The sequence below is a fragment of the Microcaecilia unicolor genome, chromosome 14 (genome assembly GCF_901765095.1).
Source record: "Microcaecilia unicolor chromosome 14, aMicUni1.1, whole genome shotgun sequence".
NCBI lineage: Eukaryota > Metazoa > Chordata > Amphibia > Gymnophiona > Siphonopidae > Microcaecilia > Microcaecilia unicolor.
The window spans coordinates 12,829,397-12,849,831 of record NC_044044.1 but is presented as its reverse complement, the minus strand read 5'-3'; the positions used below and the strand labels follow the sequence as shown (position 1 = coordinate 12,849,831).

The following is a 20,435-nucleotide window of genomic DNA, read 5'->3' as shown; positions in this document are numbered from 1 at the left end:
TGCTGTGCCGTTAGGAGCACTTCTGCCTGCTTGTTTAAGCTTTCCTGCTTTACCCTTCTGGTGCAGATAGGAGCACGTCTGTCTTGCTGTGCTGTAGGAGGACTTCTGCCTTGTCTTGTATCTTAACTGTATGCCTTGTTCTTGTCTGGGTGCCTGTGGGCACTCCTGTTCTGAACCCTAACCCTGTTTCTGTCTAGCTTGTTCTGTATCCTATTCCCTTTCTGAGAATCCCGAATCCTCAGTAGTACCGAACCCTGTGTTAGTCAAGCTTGTTTAGTATCCTGTGTTCGGTGTGAGAATCCTGTTGGTCTAGTCTGTCTGCAAGCTAGGTCCAGTAAGTCCTGCCGGCCGCCTGCACCTGGGGGCTCAACCCCTGGGGAATGGTGGTCAAGTGCAGCTGAAGACCGGTTGCTTTGTCCTGCTTATTCCCTGCTTGCCTACTGCTGTAGTTCCAGTCCTGTGGTTCCAGTTTGGTTGTTCCAGCTTTTCCTGCCTTGCTTGTTTACCCAGTCCTGGTTGAGGGTCTTGCCTACTGCTGCCACTTGTCGGCAGCGGTCCAAGGGCTGACATGGTGCCAGTGTCCGAGAGCCTGAGACCATGACACACAATATATTTCCAACAGGCAGCAAGTCAGAGTTTAAATCTTCTTCAGGGGAGTATACAACTGCCCCTAGTAACAGCCCTTGGAATATCCAACTCCTCCCCTGCTTCTAAGCTCCATTCCAGAAACTATCAGAAACTGCTTTAATCCTCTGGCAGGATCTGGTGCCAGAAGGTCTGAGTACGTCATGCACTAGAAAAGGTGTAGGAAGTACATAGGAAAAAAAAAACAGCAGGTCAAAAATGTAGCCTAGAGACCCTAGGTCTGCAGATGGCTAAAAAACAAACAAACCACAAAGCCACCAACCATTCACTCTTATTGGTTGCCAGAAAAGAAGGCTACCAGCCACCAGCTAGATACAGACACTGATGCACTAGGAACTTCAAGGGAAAAAATAAATACAGCCATATACTGTTACTGTAACACACAGTAACATAGGACGACAGATAAAGATCTGCACTGTCCATCCAGTCTGCCCAACAAGATAAACTAATAGCATAAGGTATGAAGTGATATTACATATGCATACTTGATCTTGATTTGTCCTTTGCCACTTTCAGGGCACAGACCGTAGAAGTATGCCTGGCACTGGCCTTGTTCTCCAACTACTGAAGCTGTCATTGAAGCCCCACTCCAGCCCATTTATGTCTGTCCAGCCATGATCAGGGCACAGACCATAGAAATCTGCCCGGCACTGGTTTATCTGTCCAGACATGATCAGGGCACAGATCATAGAAAAGTCTGCCCGTCACTGGCCTTGTTCTTCAGCTACTGGTGCTGAATCTGCCATGATCAGAGCACAGACTGTAGAAGTCTGCTCAGCATTGGCTTTGCTTCTCAAATACTGGTGTTGCCATCTAATCTACGGTTACCATATTTTGTCCCACCACACACCCGCCCATCCCCTTTCATAGCCTCACCACGCCCCTGTCACATTTTTCCCTCCCCCCTGCCACACACCCCATCACCACCCCTCCCCATCACCCCCCTCCCCTTACTACTGCCCTGGTGGTCTAGTGACCTCTTCGGGGCAGGAAAGAGACCCCTCTTTCCTGCCCAGAGTGCTGCCCTGCATGCATCCTTCCTGTTGGTGATCTCGGTGCCGATTCAAAATGGCCACAGAGAGTTGGAAGTCTCGCGAGATCACTTCAACTCTCAGCAGCCATTTTGAATCGGCACCGAGATCACCAACAGGAAGGATGCATGCAGGGCAGCGCTCCGGGCAGGAAAGAGGGGGCTTTTTCCTGTCCCGAAGGCGGAAGAGGTCACTAGACCACCAGGGCAGTAGTAACTAAGGGGAGGGGAGGCTAGCAATCTGCCCGTTTGTCCGGATTTCTGGACAAACGGGCAGATTGGCAAAACCCGCCCGGCTGCCCGGACATGTCCTCATAATCCTCAAACATCAGGGCTTACAAATCTTAAACCAGATGAAGACTTTGCTGACTATAGCCACCAATGATCTGGTTCTTTGCCTTTCAGTTTGGTCAACTTGCATTGCCAGTGGTGATCCCCATTACACTACCTTTGACAAGAAGAAGTATGATTTCCATGGCAACTGTACCTACATTTTGGCTAAGCCTTGCAATTCCACCATGGTTCCCTTTGCAGTGTATGCTTCCAATGAGTACCGGAATGGCTATACCTCTGTCTCATACGTCAAAGCAATCTATGTGGAGGCCTATGGTGTGGAAGTAGCCATTCTGAAGAATAAAGTGGTTCAGGTGAGTATTGAACTGTATAGATTTAGGTTTATTGCATTTGATTGATCACCTTTTATAAGAATCAGCAAAGCAGTAAGTAAAAATTAATAGACATCTGGAAAGGTTAGTTGGCTTTGTCTGATGAATCAAGACACTATGGAAGGGCATAAACTGAATGTTATGGTCTTTATTACTTATTCAGGTGGATAGAACCAGAGTGAACATTCCTGTCAAGCCTGTGGCTGGACTCTATGTGTCACCATCAGGGAAATATGTGGTTGTGACAACGAATTTTGGCCTCATTGTGAGATATGATGGGAATCACTATGCAGATGTCAAAGTAGCAAGTCTGTAAGTACAATGGTTATAGCAACGTTGTCTTAGGGAAGCCCTATGGAAGAAGTCATGCCATTAAACCTTTATGTTTTCTTTGTATGCAGCTATCAAGGCCAGCTGTGTGGTTTGTGTGGTGACTATGATGGGTCTCCTTCCAATGATTTCAAGACCTCTGACGGAGAGGTAGTAAATGGAGTCAATGAGTTTGGAAACAGCTGGAACACCCAAAAGAAGTAAGCCACCTCTCTGGCTTGTAGGCTACAAGGCTTCTTTTTCTGAAAATGTCCTCTACCTGGACTCTGTTACCTTTTCTCTTTCACATGTACTGGTCTTTCTTGAAGAGCAGAGTTCTGATAGCCTTTATGGGACCTGGAGAGAATGGGATCCTTTGTAGGCCATGATGCCTTATATTGAATGAGCATAAAAATAACCCAAAGATGATAATGTACATAACTTTCAAGACCTACTGTACCTGAATGTAACTCACTTTGCGTTACAACTGAAAAAGGCATGAGCCAAATCAAAATAATTAAAATCAACAGTCCCTTTAATGGGCAATCTGAAGATGACATTCTCTCTTCAGGACAAGTATATTCATTGAGCCACACAAATGTAACATGTTCTGTAGGTGCATGCTGAGGAAAAACTATCCAGTTTACTTCTTATAGATTACTAACAGGCTTATTTTCGAAAGAGAAGGGCGCCCATCTTTTGACACAAATCGCAAGATGGGCGTCCTTCTCACAGGGTCGCCCAAATCGGCATAATCGAAAGCCAATTTTGGGCATCCTCAACTGCTTTCCGCTGTGGGGATGAACAAAGTTCACGGGGGCGTGTCGGAAGCGTAGTGAAGGCGGGACTGGGGCATGCCTAACACATGGGCCTCCTCGACCCATAATGGAAAAAAGAAGGGCGTCCCTGATGAACACTTGGACGACTTTACCTGGTCCTTTTTTTCTTATGACCAAGCCACAAAAATGTGCCCTAAATGACCAGATGACCATCTGAGGGAATCAGGGATGACCTCCCCTTACTCCCCCAGTGGTCACTAACCCCCTCCCACCCTAAAAAAAATTTTTTAAATATTTTTTGCCAACCTCAGATGTCATACCCAGCTCCATGACAGCAGTATGCAGGTCCCTGGAGCAGTATTAGTGGGTGCAGTGCACTTCAGGCAGGCAGACCCAGGCCCACCCCCCCCCTACCTGTTACACTTGTGGTGGTAAATGTGAGCCCTTCAAAACCCACCAGAAACCCACTGTACCCACATGTAGGTGCCCCCTTCACCCGTAAGGGCTATGGTAGTGGTGTACAGTTATGGGGAGTGGGGTTAGGGGGCTCAGCACACAAGGTAAGGGATTTATGCACCTGGGAGCAATTTCTGACGTTCACTGCAGTGCCCCCTAGGGTGCCAGGTTGGTGTCTTGGCATGTCAGGGGGACCAGTGCACTACGAATTCTGGCTTCTCCCATGACCAAATGGCTTGGATTTGGTTGTTTCTGAGATGGGCGTCCTCGGTTTCCATTATCGCCGAAAATCGGGGATGGCCATCTCTAAGTCTACAAAATCCTGAGTGGTACAAAGACTAGGGGACACTCGAGGAAGTTACGTGGAAATACTTTTAAAGCAAATAGGAGGAAATATTGCCCCAGGATTGGTAGCATGGAATGTTGCTGCTAATTGGGTTTCTGCCAGGTACTTGTGACCTGGCTTGGCCACTGTTTGGAAAACAGGATACTGGGCTAGATGGACCATTGGTCTGACCTAGTATGGCTACCCTTATGTTCCTGTGTTCTTATGTAACTCCCTAGGAGACATTCCAAAGGGTTCATCTTCTTTCCACTGGATCTTTCTATCCAGTGTCTCTCAATAACTCTTTCTTGGGTTATATGGACATCATTAACACTTTGCGTCCTCTTTCTCTCTGTTTCTTTCTTCAGCTGCACCCCAGTGGGGTCTGTCGTGGACCCAGTATGCACCGAGGAAGAACGTAATCTGTATGAGGGCCCTGCATACTGCTGGATTCTGGTGGACCCACATGGACCATTTGCTGCATGCCATAAGAAGATCAGTCCACATGTGAGTTCCTCTCTGTTCCCCACCCGGCATAAGATTTTCATTAAATTATGGAATACTATCCTTTAAAAAATGATAATAAATCGAATGCAGAGATCTGGTATGGGTGCAGTTCACTGGACTATGTTCCTCTGATGTGATCACTGGGACTCTGAAGAACAGGGGGAAATGGCAAAAGATCTCAATGTTGTAGGGGAACTCTTCTATTTTTCTCCCTGATTTCTAAGGTTCACATTATCACAATAAACCTCTCTAACAGGAAAGTTGCCTAGGTTATGGTAAGGGTTGCACTTTTAGATCACAATTTTATTTTGCCCCAGCCCTAACTTCAGCCCAGTGATGTCATGTTGATAGTGGTGATGGATATGGCCAAAAATCTTGTGTGTGAAGAGCACTATTTCAGCCGTTCCTTTGCGGAAAGCAATAGCAATGTCAACTGATAGAGGACTCTTGGCCCACTCAGTTACACCCCCTCCCCTTCGCCTAACATGTCACAACTGACTCTACTTGAGTTCTGTTCATCTGCTTCTCTAAATCTCACCTTTGCCATCTGTCACAAGCATGTTTGAATTATGTCACCTTTTAGTCGCTATCACCATTGTGGTAGGCCATTCATTCTTACATTTCCCACAGACCTTCTTCAAAGACTGTGTGTACGACATGTGTGAACTGGATGGTGATAAACAACAACTGTGTCAGGCCTTGGAGTCCTATGTGAATGAATGCCAGGAAAGGAACATCACCCTGGGGCCTTGGAGGAATGAAACGTTTTGCCGTAAGTATCATGTGTAGAATGTAGCATCAAGATGTCCTTGGGAAGGATGCTCTCTGCATCGGTCACTGCTACCTTTTGCTCAACAGGTGTGATTGTAAGTCATTGTAATAGCTCTGTTCCCACCCTTCAAGAACTGAACCAAAGCCTCTTTAAGGAGTACGAGGGGACAATCCAGAAGAGCGTTATCATCACTGTTGTATGTCTAGCTTTTTCTTTTTAAGTTATAGCTGCCAGTTTACCATCTTGCATTGCTTCATGAGACTCTTTTAGCTCCATTCACTGAGTTCCTCCCAAGCCCTTACCAAATGACCTGTGCTAGAACCCTGGCTTGGCATTACCAGCTGACTGCAGATTACAAAGGTCAGGCTGCATCAGCCTAGCTTTGCTCTGATTGCATCCATGGACTTGTACGTTCCTTCATTGGTTTGACAAAGGTGCCTTAGCGGTAAATCCAGGACAAGCTTAGCCTGTCACTAATGACCTGATGTCAATGAATGATCCTATTATACCTATTATTTCCAAACAGCATGCATCACTTGGGCATGATTTATAACTGGCTTCTCTCCCTGCTCATGTTCCAACCCTAGTTTACAGTGCAGCTTCTAGAGAGATACTAGGGTATGAAATGCTAATAGGAAGAAATACCCTCTCCAATATTTAAAATCATTTAACCAGCCAGCAATGGCTCCTGGCCAGTTAAATGGTACTTAACTGGCTATCTGGCGATATTCAGAGGGACATAGCAGGCTATCTCCCACTGAATATCGCCAGTTAGCACTTAGCGGATAGTCAGTTATACTGCACGATATATCGGCTATCTGCTGATATTCAGCATATTGCTGGCTATGCTTTGCAGCCAAATTAGGCCACCGAAATAGTAGGCCTATCTTTGGTCGGTTTCAACTTAACTGGCCAGCGCTGGATATTGACTTGGTAGGTTAAGATGAAACCGGCCAAAAAACAACCGGATATTCAACGCTGGTCACTGGAAACGGCCCGGCATTAAATATCTGGGTTCAGCACTGACAGCAGGAGGCAGCCTGACTACCTCCCATGGTCGTAATATCGGCCCCACAGTGCTTGAGTTGACTCATTGGATTAGCTGAACCTGTAAAATGTGGCCCAAATAGGAGGAGGGGCTAAGCTGGCCTGATGGCTCTATGATAGCCTCGTGTACTATCATGTGGGAGATCTGGGTTTGATTCACAAGCCTGAATTTTGTTGCTTGGGTTGGCTGGGGCTGTGGTTGCTGTGGCAACAGTGTTCACAACCCCCAGGAGTAGGATAGTGAAGAGGAGTCCTAGCTATTGCATAACAGTGACATCTAGTGGCCAGACTCGGGGTACAAATGTATTGAGTTCCAGAGGAATCCACAGTCTCTGCCTCCCAGATGGAGTTCTCTGGCTTCAATGACTAGTTTTTATGGGAGGGGTAGTGAAAATGTAGGAAAACTCCTGTGGAGCAGCAAATGTAGGTTCATAGTGGCATAATCGCAGCGGCATCCTGCCCCATGTAGCTTGAATTGTTCTCGCAACACATATCTAAAGATACATTTGAGGCCTTCCAGTTTCTGAGATTAATTTTCCTTTCTTTCCTCTTCCCATATCACAGCAATCCACTGCCCTCCCAATAGTCATTATGAATCCTGTGGCTTGGCTTGCCCGTCTACCTGCAGAGGTCCTAACCCTTGGACTTTTGATCTGCCATGTGTAGAGGGCTGCCAGTGCAACGAGGGACTTGTCCTTAGCGGAGGCAACTGTGTGCCCGTGGACCAGTGTGGATGTATTTACAATAACAGCTACTATCAGGTAAGAATGACTTCTGGATGCTCATCTTTTGAAAGCTTCATTCTTACTGATGATGAGTGTTAGAGCTGAGGGGAAATATATATAACTCATGAATGGAGACATTTTGGTAACCATATGCCATATGTGAATGTGGTTTGGTTGCACTGACTCCTAGGCTGGCTACTAATGTCTCACTGGAATACAGAACACAATGTGGCAACATAGAGAGGAATCAGAAGGGTCAGGAGACAGAGAGCAATCCAAGGGCTAGGGGAGATTCAGAGCACCCAAGCAGGAGAAGAGAAGATAGAAAGAACCTATGAATGTGCAACAGGGACGTGGAGAGGAACTTAAAGGAGGCTTGTGGAAGGAAAGACAGAGAGATCTCAGAGGAAAACAAGAGGACATGGAGGATGTTTCCTGGACATTAGCTGGCCGATATTCAAAACTATCACCAGGAACGGCTCGTAGCTGGTTAAACGGTTTTTTAGTGCCTAACCGTGGATGTTCAGTAGGAGATAACTGGTTATCTCCTGCTGAATATCCACGGTTAGCAGCTAGCTGGCTAGGCATGGATATTCAGCGTCAAACTGGCTATGTTTAGCGGTTAAAATAGGCCGCTTAAATAGCAGTCAGAAAACAACAAGGCAGTTGGTCCGCCAAATCCAATATGGAAATGAATGAGGCAGACCTTGTAAAAAAGCAATGTCTTTATTAGTAGATTAAAAGCTCCCAGGTATTCAACATAAAATGCCCAACGTGGCCATGTTTCACCAGTATAAAAATGGCTGCGTCAGGGACAATAGGTCACCAGCTGATATACAACTTCAAAATAAACCAGGCTGGTGTGGCTGTAAAAGCATAGAAAACTAGATTCTGGGAACAGTCTTGCAAACCCCCCCCCCCCCCCCCACTGTGGTTGCATCTGATGCAGTGGCGTACCAAGGGGGAGGGGGCGGTCCACCCCGGGTGCACGCTGCTGGGGGGGTGCTGCGCGCCGGTCAGCGTCGTTCGTTTCCATGCTCCCTCTGCCCCGGAACAGGTTACTTCCTGTTCCGGGGCAGAGGGAGCATGGAAACGAACGACGCTGACCGGCGTGCACCTGGGGGTGAGGGGGTTCTTTCGCCGGGTTGGGGGGTGTCGCGCTGCACGGGGGGGGGGGGGGGGGCGCTGCACCCAGGGGGCGGGGCGCATCGGCGATCCGCCCCGGGTGTCAGCACCCCTAGCAACGCCACTGATCTGGTGACCTATTGCCCTTGTCGCAGCCATTTTTATACTGGCGAAGCATGACCATGTCGGACATTTTATGGTGAATACCTGGGAGCTTTTAATCTACTAATAAACACATCGCTTTTTTACAAGGTCTGACTCATTGTTTCATTTTCTGCATAAATAGCAGACCTATCTTTAACCACTAAGCACTTAACTGATTAGTGCTGAATATTGGATTAACTGGTTAAAGTTGCCGTGGTTGAAAATGAAACTGGATATTCAATATCGGTCGCTGGATACAGCCTGGCACTGAAAATCCAGTCACCTGACCACACAGCCCGACGCCAGCTGGACATCTGGGGGTTGGAAATCAACTTTTCAAACGCCCTGGCAGGACAGTGTTCAATATGCAGTAGAACCAATGGCATGGAAGCTTTGCGGACCATGTTTTTGGTCTATATGAATTGCCCTGTCTTTACCCCAGTGCATTTATGGACCTGTAATTCCTATCTTTCTTTGTATAGCTCTTTGAAAGTTTAATATTTAAATGTTTGGTGCACATACTGCAGCAGGACATGTTTATCCACTCCTATCCTAGCTGAGATACTATTTAACCATCTATGTGCAACTTTCTTTAAATTAGTCACCTTATTTTCTAACTCCTCTTACTTTCTTACCTATCTATATGTTCCATCTTTGCTTATACCCTATGCTATCTATTAAAATGTTTTATTACGTATTGTGTTGACATTGTAAGTAGTATACTATGCCATACTTTGTATTGTTATTTGAATATTTTTACTGCTGCTATCTGCCGATTTTCAGCGTGCCTTTGGCGGCCATGTGTGGCCAAGTGCATACCTGGTATATCTTTGGCCAGTTTGAACTTGGCTTGGCTGGTTAAGTTCAAACCAGCCAAAAATAAACCAGATATTCAATGCCAGTTACCGGAAATGGCTCAGCATTGGATATCCGGCATCACTGCGGACCGCAGGAGTTAGCCAGGCTAACTTCCATGGTCTGCATATCAGTCCCACTGTGCTCATTATTTCCAATCAGCCATGCATCACTAGGGTACTATTTCTAACTGGCTTCTCTCCCTGCTCATGTTACAACCCTAGTTTGTAGTGCAACTTCCAGAGAGGTGGTAGGGTCTGAAATGCTAAAAGGAAGACACAGTGCTTGAGATGGCTCTGGGGTCAACTGAGCCTGTAAAGTGTAGGCCATATAGGAGGAGGGGCTGGGCTGATGAACATCCAGGGATCTCTCAGTCAGTGGAAGATAACCGGGTAGAGCCCCCTCCTACTCAGTTATAGTCAGTGTGTTTTTACTAGCAAAAAAGGTGCCGGTACTCAAATGATAGGCCACCCTTCAATAGCCAGGCCCCCTGCAACCAGTCACAGAATCTATGACAAATCAGAATTCTTGTGTAGAGCCTGAGATCTTTCATTAAAACTTGGGTCCATGGGTCAATTTTAGCAGACAATGGAAAAGATACCAGTACTCAGTACCCCCTCAAAAAAAGCCCTGGTTATATTCCTCTGAATATTGTCTCTTGTCAATCCATGCTATCTTTGCTTAGCTAATCTCTGTGATCTGTCTTCTGACAGCCAGGAGACATATTCTATGGACCTGAGTGCTCGCAGAGGTGTGAGTGTAAGCAGAGCAACCAGACTGTTTGCCAATCATGGGCATGCTCTCAGGAGGAGACTTGCGGCCTTCTTAACAACGTCTATGGTTGCCACCCAACAGGTAATGGTAGACCAGGTGGTGGACAGGAAACAGAAACAACTTCAAAGTTTGTGTAGGAAAAATGCTCAGAGTTTATCTTACAAACTCACTTATCTGGTAAAAGAAGATGTTGATGTGGGTGGAGTCAATGAATCTTGGTTCAGTGGTAATCCTCCAGACTGGGAGATGAATTACCAGGATATGTTCATTTCAGAAAGGAAAAGATAGGTAAAAAAAAGGGGGAAGAAACAGCTGTTGAAGGACAATCTAAAAGCCATTGAGATAGGGATAGGGGAGGACAATTTTTGAACTGCATAGGAAGTCTACAGTTCAGCAGTTATGCAATATAATACAATATTTATTCTTATATTCTGCAATATACCAAAATTGGCTCTACACAGATTCAGACACAGACGCTACATGCGTCAACCTTTTCCCACATGAGCACGCAGTCTTTGAATACACTACCGCGCAACCTAAGAGTGATTAACGAACAAGCTTCCTTCCGTAAACTACTGAAGACTTACTTGTTTGAACAAACTTACGGAAAGAGCCAAAACACATAGAGTCCATACTCACTGTTCATCAATGCAACATACATCCACTTCTGATCCCTCATCCCGTAATCCAGTCAATCATACACTTATTCACGGAACTATGTACACCATATGTCTTTGTGTCGAACACTGCCCTTTAGCTTCCCATTGTCTCCTTCCAATGTTTCTATGTTGATGTCCCATTGTTATATTCCTAATGATATTCGAATGTCTCGCATAACTCTGTACAATGTAATCCATAACCAAGTTGTAACAAATGTATTTCTATTATTCATATCTTATTGTAAGCCACACTGAGCCCGCAAAAAGGTGGGAAAATGTGGGATACAAATGCAATAAATAAATAAATAAATAAATAAAATTCCAGTAAAAGAAACTAGCCATTACTAGGACATACAATAAAATACAAACAAATTCTAATATCTAAATATAAATATTCCAAACAAATAAGTCTTCAATTTCTTACAAAAACATACATATTTCCTTTCTAATCTGACATTCAAAGGGAACAAATTCCACATTACTATGGCTTTATAGGATAGTCTCATACTGGTATATCGTCTATATTTAATACACATAACTGATGGAAAATGCTAAATCAATTGACTGAACGGCATTCAAAAGCCTAATACAAGCAAAAAAGAGGGACAAATTTCCAACCAGTAAAAGAGCAGCAATCGGACTGCGCAGATGACCAAGAACCAGGATATAGCCAAGCATGTTTCTTTAAACCCTTTAATAAAGCAAACTGACCTAAAATCATGCAATAAAATACATGACGATCAAGAAGGTCATGTATTTTATTGCATTATATTGCATGGACCATATTTCGGCAGTAGTGCCTGCTTCAGGAGTGTGTGCGTGTGTGTTGATTGTAGCAAGCATCATGAGCATATCAACAGCATTCCTCCTTCATTCGAAGTACAAGTGAAAAATTTAGACTGTTGGTACAGTCTTTGGTTTTGTCCAGATTAGATTATTGTAATGTTCTAAATCATTAATTGGTTATCTACAACTGGTGCGGATCGCAGCTGCCAGATTGATATAATTTGCTCAACGTTCAGACTCTTGTTTCTCAGCTGGTTAAGAAATGACACTGGTTGCCTATTAATGCTAGAATCCAATTTAAGTTGTGCACCCTCGCATTTCAAATCTTATATGGTGAAGCCCCATTATTTCTTGTGCATTGGGTATCCCTTCTTTCTACCAGAAATGGAGGTAACACTCGTAACCAATTGTTACTTTGTTTTCCGACATTTAAACAAGAATTTTTAATTCCTCTATATATGATCAGGTTTCACATGTTTGGAATTCATTGCCTTTACCAATTCGTTGTATATGAAATTATCTTATATTTTGTAAGAATCTCAAAACTTACTTTTTCGTAAAATATTTTTCAATTATAATATTGACTATGTAATTAAACCTTAATCTTAAATTCCGGGATATTGATCCTGTTATCTTGTCATGTGATCCGCATAGAACTAGCAATGGTAATTGTGGAATATGAGATTTGGGTAACATAACACACATATATACATATTTTTAAGGGAGAAAAGCTGTGTTTGCCTCCCATTGAGATCTATGTATATTGGAGTCCTGAAGAAGGCACTACCACCGAAACACAGCCCATGCCGAGTACTTCTTGAAGGTCATGTATTTTATTGCTTGATTTTATGTCAGTTTGGTTCTTGGCAGTGTGTTTTTTCTAGAGAAAAAGGTGCCACTACTCAAATGCCAGGCTACCCTTGAGGGTTGGGGTGATCACCGAGGGACCCACCCCACAATAGCCAGCTGCCCTACAACCAGTCACAGAATCTATGACAAGGCAGAATTGGTGTGTAGGGCCTAAGCTCTTTCATTAAAATTTGGGGATCATGGGTTAATTTTAGCAGACAATGGAAAAGGTGCCGGTACTCAGTACCCCCTCAAAAAAAGCCCTGGTTCTTGGTCACCTCCACTGTCCAGTTGCAGCATGCAAAAGCCTGCCACCTCCCGGAAAAAAGTAAAAAACGACTAACATGCCTAGAGGACTGCAACCACATTTTCAAAGAGAAAGGGTTCTTAGAATTTCCCTTTGTAAATGAGGCTGGTGCACACAACACACAGAGTTTAAAGGGGCTGATATTCAGACGGCGGAAAGCAGCTTGGCTAATTCCCACGGTCGGCGGTGAGCCCGAATATTCAATGCCGGGCTGTTTCCAGTGACCGGTATTGAATATCCGGTTTATTTTTGGCCACAATAAACTGAGCTGGCTAAGTCCATATTTCAGTGCTGGCCAGCTAACTTCATAGCAGCCAAAGATAGGCCTGTTATTTATACGGCCCCATTTGGCTGCACAACCTAGCTGGCCAGTGCAGCGGCGTAGCAAGGGTGGGGTGGTGGGGGCGGTCTGCCCCGGGTGCACGCTGCTGGAGGGTGCAGAGTGCAGCCATGCGCCTGTCAGCTCCGCTGGTTCCCTGCTCCCTCTGTTCCGGGGCAGAGGGAGCCAGTGGAGCCGCTAGGCGTTCGGCTGCTCTCTGCACCCTCCAGCAGTCAAGAATACACCCGCGGGGGGAGGGGGCTTGATGCGCTGGAGAGGGGGGTCCTGCTGCACCCTGGGGGGACAGATGCCGCTGCACCTGGGGGGGGGTGTGCAGCGGCGATCTGCCCCGGGTGGCAGCCGACCTAAGATCGCCACTGGGCCAGTGTTTGAATATTGGTGGCTAGGCGGCTGTATCATGTGATATACGCTGCTGGCTATTCTCCAGTGAACATTTGTGGATAGCTGCTTAAGTGCTGTTTGACCAGCCAAGAGTCATTCCTGGCCAGTTAAATAACATTGACTAATGGTTGGAAAGTACCCAAATACTTTGTACCTGCATGAAAGAATTCTAGGGCCCTTATACAAAAGACACGGTAGGCTCCATGCACGTGCAGTGTGCGCTGAAATGAGACTACCGCCAGGCTAGCGCACCCCCCCCCCCCCCGGCAGTAATTTCAGATTTGACATGTGCCCATACTGCCTGAACAAATTATTTTTTTTATTTCCTACCGCGCAAGGCATTTCTGACATTAATTGGCAGCTGGCATGCACCAGGCGATCACTGGGCGTGTAGCGTGTGAGCCCTTATCTCTAGACCAATGGGTGGCATTGAGGGCTCAGGTCATAAATAGGCACACGCTGATTTCAATTTTAGCCCAGGCCCTTTTCCCAGCCCATTAAAAAAAAAAAAAAAAGCCATTTTTCCCCAGATGCAGTAAAATTGGCCCAGCGCGTGCCAAAAACATGTACCCACAGTACTGTAGGCCACTTTTTGCTGCGGCTTAGTAAAAGGACCGTTCTGTCAACTATTTATAGAGATATGAAAAAGCAATCTCTGGCTTTCTCTTTCTTTCCCTCAGCCAGCGTCGTGTGTCCCTCACACTCATTTCCTCTCTCTTTTACAGATTGGGCTTCCTGCTATGTCTCTGGCGACCCTCACTACATGAGCTTCGATGGACGACTGTTGAGTTTCATGGGCACCTGTACTTACACCTTAGCCAGCGCATGCAAGGACTTTAAAGGTAGGCAGAACCATTCAAGTCCAGCCACATCTTGGTTACGGATACAGGCAGAGACGTACAGGTGCAGCACGAACAGATGTAGAGGGACAGTGTGAACCACAGCATGGGCAAGCGCCAAGATGGGCGTACAGATCTGAAGGTCAGACAGGGTATTTGAAGGTAGGAAGTACATGATAAGGAAATAAAAGTAGGTATACAAGCACAAGAAGCAACAAGGCAGCCGACCCGCAAACTCCAATGTGGAAACAAGCAGAACAGATCAGTAGTTGATACAAACAAATCTTTATTGTAGAATTTCAACCTAATGCAAAGCCCGACACAGGCCGTGTTTCGCCCACAAAGGGGCACCTGGCACTTCATAACCTAAACTTGTTACCAACAACCTCTCTCTCCCTGTCTTCCTCCCTTCCCTAAACCTAGGGCCTGCATTCAGTGTGGAGGGCAAGAATGAAGATCGAGGCCAAGAGGGGGCGTCCTACTTGCGAAAGGTCAATGTGACCGTGGATGGCATCACCATCACCCTCATGAAGAGCCGCCGGACACTGGTCAGTGCCACAGATTCCCACTTTTTCTAGAAACATTAATTTAATTTATTTATTTATTCTGATTTATCTAGTAGATGATGGTTTCTTAATGGATGACTCTAATTGTATTTTATTTATCTATGACTATAGTTAAAACAAATAAATACATGTCATCTCCTTGGTTAAGGCGGTCTAGGCAACTGCCTAGAACATGCCCAGGATAGGTGGACAACAGGGGTGCACACTAGCAAGCTCTGCATCAGACTTTCATCTATGCATGTGGGAAAAAAGAACCCGAATTATAGCTACGTCATGCAAGGTTCCACGTTAGGAGTTACGGACCAAGAAAGGGATCTGGGTGTCGTCGTCGATAATACACTGAAGCCTTCTGCTGCGGCTAGGAAAGCGAATAGAATGTTGGGTATTATTAGGAAAGGTATGGAAAACAGGTGTGAGGATGTTATAATGCCGTTGTATCGCTCCATGGTGCGACCGCACCTTGAGTATTGTGTTCAATTCTGGTCGCCGCATCTCAAGAAAGATATAGTAGAATTGGAAAAGGTGCAGCGAAGGGCGACTAAAATGATAGCGGGGATGGGACGACTTCCCTATGAAGAAAGACTAAGGAGGCTAGGGCTATTCAGCTTGGAGAAGAGACGGCTGAGGGGAGACATGATAGAGGTATATAAAATAATGAGTGGAGTGGAACAGGTGGATGTGAAGCATCTGTTCACGCTTTCCAAAAATACTAGGACTAGGGGGCATGCGATTAAACTACAGTGTAGTACAATTTAAAACAAATCGGAGAAACTTTTTCTTCACCCAACGTGTAATTAAACTCTGGAATTCATTGCCGGAAAATGTGGTGAAGGCGGTTAGCTTAGCAGAGTTTAAAAAGGGGTTGGACGGTTTCCTAAAGGACAAGTCCATAAACCGCTACTAAACGGACTTGGAAAAATCCAAAATTCCAGGAATAACATGTATAGAATGTTTGCCAGGTGCCCTTGGCCTGGATTGGCCGCTATCGTGGACAAGATGCTGGGCTCGATGGACCCTTGGTCTTTTCCCAGTATGGCATTACTTATGTACTTATGTACATTGCACACAGTGATGGAGACCATACCAGTTGCTTAGCTGAAAACCAAAACCTTTACTGTCCTTGAACTGATTTGAGTGCACAGCTTCAACACAGATGGCCAACTATTTACAATAGCTTTCTCCTCTCCTCTAATCAAGCACAGAAATTGCAAACAGCTTCCCCTTATTCTCACTGTTACTCAAACCACACGCTGGTTTGGTGAGGGCTTGGCTTGGCTTTGCACAGTTCACTTGCTGGCACGCTTAAGCAGATGTTAACAGTGATCAGGATTTAATTAGTTGGTAAGCACTTACAGGCTCCTTGGTGGGTTAGATGATAGATGCTGTGGCTCCGCAGTGATGAAATTATCAGATGATAAACAGTGCAACTTTCTTCAAATCAATCGCCTTACTTTCTAATTCTTCCTACTTTCTTACTCATCTATATGTTACAACTTTGCCTTACCCCTCACGACTAATTATAATGTTCTAGTACATATTGTGTTGTCATTGCAAGCAGTATACCATGCCATACTTTGTATTGTTCGAATATTTTTGCTGATCTAATTGCCTATTGCTCATGTTTAATCTATTCTTACTGCACACCGCCTTGAGTGAATTCCTTCAAAAAGGCGGTAAATAAATCCTAATAAATAAAATAAATCCTAATAAATAAATAATTCTTTTATTCTCTTACCTGCTATGGGTGAAATGGCAGGATGCCTGGATGACAAAACAGGTATCCTGAATGAATCCTCTCTCCTTCTTTCATGGAGTGCATAGGGCTGGAAAGGTTCCCCATATATACCTTTGACATAAGTGTAAGTGCTGATGACTAAGGTTAGATGCAAAACTGCAAACTTAGGCTAGTATTCTATTGCGTAGTTCCACAGGGAACTGCCATTATGGAATTCATACTCAGCTTGCATCTCCCCAGAGCTTAAATTTCAGTGCCAATTATTGTAAAATCTATGAAATATCTAACACAGACTGTTTCATATTACAAACAGTCTGTGTTAGATATTTAATAGATTTTACAAGTTCACAGGTGCAACTGGGACAAAGCTAGAACCAACTCAGCATACCTTTAATGACCCAGAGCCAATTGTCTTTCCTTAGCCACCAGTGCCATGTAGGGCCACCGAGAGGGAAGGCGGGGGGGGGGGGGGGGGGTAAAGATTCCTTGGGCCCAACTTCCAAGGAGGGCCCGGCGCAGGCGATCAAAAGAGACTGCTCTGCCAGCCATAGGTCCTTCTTCCTGCCGCGTCCTATGTGGAAACAGGAATGTTACACTTTGTTCCACTCCTCCAGAGGTGCAGCCTGCTTGCACAGGGTATGGGCATTCGAGGATGCGGCGGCCATCTTGGATGTGGTATCTCCAGGATAGGATGGCCATCTTGGAGATCGGCGTCTCAGGTTGTGGCAGCCATCTTGGAGTTGGGCAGCTTCAGGAAGGAAGCCCATATTTGGGCTTAGGGCATCTCTTCTGATGGAGGCAGCCATCTTGGATCAGCTGCACATGTTTGAACCTAATTCCTACACTATTTAAAGCCCTGCCTCCAGTCCTTCCTTGCTTCGGCTTCTTTTGCTGTAGAGGTCGTAGTCCTCGTCTGTGTTCTACTACCGGTTATCTTGTGATCCTGTGCTCTCACCCTTGGATTGTTTCTGACTACTCTGCTGTGTTGCTGCCTGCCCAGACCTTGGATTGTTTTCTGACTACTCTGCTGTGTGCTGCCTGCTCAGACTTTGGACTGACTCCTGACTACTCTGCTGTATTGCTGTCTTCCTGGTCCCTGGACTGTGTCAGCTTCCCCGCCTGTCTGGTTGGTGGCCGTACACCCCGCCGGTTCCAGAAGCCCTGGTGGCCGCCTGCACCTGGGGGCTCAACTCCCGGGGAACGGCGGTCGCTTCCCAGGTGAAGCTATGGGTTGTCTGGCTGCCTGACCGAGCGCGGTGCGGCTCCATCTTCGCCGTGCTCAGCCGGGGCACAAGGGCTCAACTTTGTCTCTCGATTGCCCTGAGGACATGTTTCTCTTGCAAGATTTTGTTGTAATGTAGTCCCATTTCAGGATATGAAAGCTCCCTATTTCCTGCCTGGTAAAATCTTTTCTGTTGCTTCCATTTTGTTCCAGATTGATGGCAGACGTGTAACCCTCCCCAACAACCCCATCAGCACCATCTCCATCTCCCAGAGTGGGCAGTTTGTTGTGGTACAGACTGACTTTGGGCTGACTGTGCGTTGGGATGGGAACCACTTCTTGGAGATTATTGTACCAAAGTAAGTTCAATCCTACACTCTCTGCACACACCCTACCCCAGTCCTGAGGATGATGAATGCTGGGAAAAAGTGTCAGGAGTTCTTGGAAGTGCAGGGAAATAGTCCTGATAAGTCACGAGCCTCTCAGATGTTAGGAAGAATTGAATTCTTCAGTATTTGAATGGGAGACCTCTATGGAGCAGCCAGTGCCGCAGGAAGTGTAACAGGTGCTGCGGAGGAGGCTCTCTTTCCTCTAAACCAGCAATGAGCCAGTGTTCTAGCTGTAATCCAGTATTGACCCAATGCCCCAGCATGGTATTGGAGGCATTTTCCAACCAGCACTGATCCAGGACCCCAGTATGGTACCGGCGGCACTGTTCTCTCTGAACCAGTGCTGACCCAACATCCCAGCATGGTGTTGGGTGACCTCTGTGTCCCAGTGTACTGCTAAGAGCATTCTTCCAAATGATCTTCGGCTGAGTCATGTCACTATTATGACAGTCAGAAACCTCTCATTTCTCCATGGTTGATGTTTGTGGTATTCTCTGCCTTCCCTGCTCGCTTTCTTTTCTCCTCACAGCTCTTATCTGGGCAAAGTCTGTGGGCTCTGTGGCAACTACGATGGGAATGCCACCAATGACAACCTAAAGCCAGATGGTAGCGTGGCTGCAGATGGTGACACACTGGGCAACAGCTGGCAGACCTCAGATGACGAGGATGCAGAGTAAGTGACCACATAACCTAGATGGCTTCCACAAGGAGTACCTTTGCAGGGTCAGAACATAATATAGGAGTAGCCATACTGGGTCAGACCAATGGTCCATCTAGCCCAGTATCCTGTTGTCCAAAAAGTGGCCAAGCCAGGTCACAAGTACCTGGCAGAAACCCAAATCGTGGCAACAACCATGTAGAACCCCAAAGAATAGCAAGATTCTGGAATCCTAAAGAGTGATAAGATTCCATGCAGAATCCCAAAGAGCAGCAACATTCCATACTACCAATCCCAGGGCAAACATTTCCTTCCCATGTCTGTCTGAATAGCAGACTATGGACATTTCCTCCAGGAATTTGTCCAATCGTTTTTTAAACCCAGATACACTAACCACTGTTACCACATCCTCTGGCAAAGAGTTCCGTAGCTGCAGTGCTTTCCACCATTAATGAATCAAGGGTGGGAGGGAAGGGGATGCGGAGAGCATAGGCTCCTCTTCCATAATTTTGCATGTCACAGGAGGAAGATGTAAAAGGAATACCCAAAGTAAGCTTCACTGAGGTGTTAAAACATACCCAGGAATATCTGTATCTTTGTGAGTGATATTACTGTCTGGTCTTGGAGTGGAAACCCTGGAGGGTGTGGATAGCATGAGGAAGGATCTGGCGCTTGAAGAATAGTCCAAAAATTGGCAACTAAGATTTAATGCTAAGAAATGCAGGGTCATGCACTTGGGTCACAAAATCCCGAGGTAACGGTACAGTACAGGGGATGAAGAGCTTCTGTGTATGAAAGAAGAGAGGGACTTGGGGGTGATTCTGTCTGATGACCTTAAGGTGGCCAAACAGGTAGAAAAGGCAACGCTCAAAGCCAGAAGGATGCTCAGGTGCATAAGGAGAGGGATGACCAGCAGGCTCATGAACCTCAACATGTATACGCTGGAAGAGAGGCGGGAGAGAGGGGATATGATAGAGACGTTCAATACCTCAGTGACGTTAATGTCCAGGAGGTGAGCCTTTTTCAAATGAAGGAAACCTCTGGAATGAGAGGGCGTAAGATGAAGCTAAGAGGAAATAGAGTATTTCCTCAGCTTTATCCTAAGCCTATCACATAAAGGGTGGTGGAAGTGTGGAATGGCCTCCCGGTGGAGGTCGTGGAGACGAAGACTGTGTCAGAGTTTAAGAAAGTGTGGAACAGGCATGTGGGATCCTTTAGGAAAGGAAGAGTTAGTGGTTACTGAGGAAGGGCAGACTGGATATTTCTATGTTTCTATCTGGTGTCATGATTGTTGTGGCTGTTCAGGTCTTGTATTTATATAGTGGGTTCTGTACCATAAATAAATAAATAGATGGAAACTCTGAATGTTGAGCACCTGATTCTCATAACAAGATGTCTGTTTTAGTGGCCCGTTACCATGAGAAAAAAAAATCTCTGCACGAATATAACACATGCTAGGGTGTCCCTATAACCAGCCCCTCCAAATTACGATTTATAACAAACTACTACTCTACCTGTGAAAAGTTATACTGTTATTATACTTCCT

The 20,435-nt window shown here is 45.7% G+C and overlaps 1 protein-coding gene across 1 annotated transcript in view; it reads left to right on the top strand.

The window, feature by feature from the left end:
- Positions 1-20,435, top strand: part of LOC115458290 (zonadhesin-like) — a 162,617-nt gene that overhangs the window by 75,431 nt on the left and 66,751 nt on the right. Inside the window, exons 45-55 of the mRNA XM_030188153.1 lie at positions 2,081-2,322; positions 2,504-2,652; positions 2,742-2,870; positions 4,578-4,716; positions 5,347-5,488; positions 7,100-7,296; positions 10,098-10,239; positions 14,206-14,322; positions 14,743-14,867; positions 18,056-18,201; positions 18,761-18,904. Coding sequence (XP_030044013.1) covers positions 2,081-2,322; positions 2,504-2,652; positions 2,742-2,870; positions 4,578-4,716; positions 5,347-5,488; positions 7,100-7,296; positions 10,098-10,239; positions 14,206-14,322; positions 14,743-14,867; positions 18,056-18,201; positions 18,761-18,904 — 1,672 coding nt within the window. The remainder of the gene's footprint in view (positions 1-2,080; positions 2,323-2,503; positions 2,653-2,741; positions 2,871-4,577; positions 4,717-5,346; positions 5,489-7,099; positions 7,297-10,097; positions 10,240-14,205; positions 14,323-14,742; positions 14,868-18,055; positions 18,202-18,760; positions 18,905-20,435) is intronic.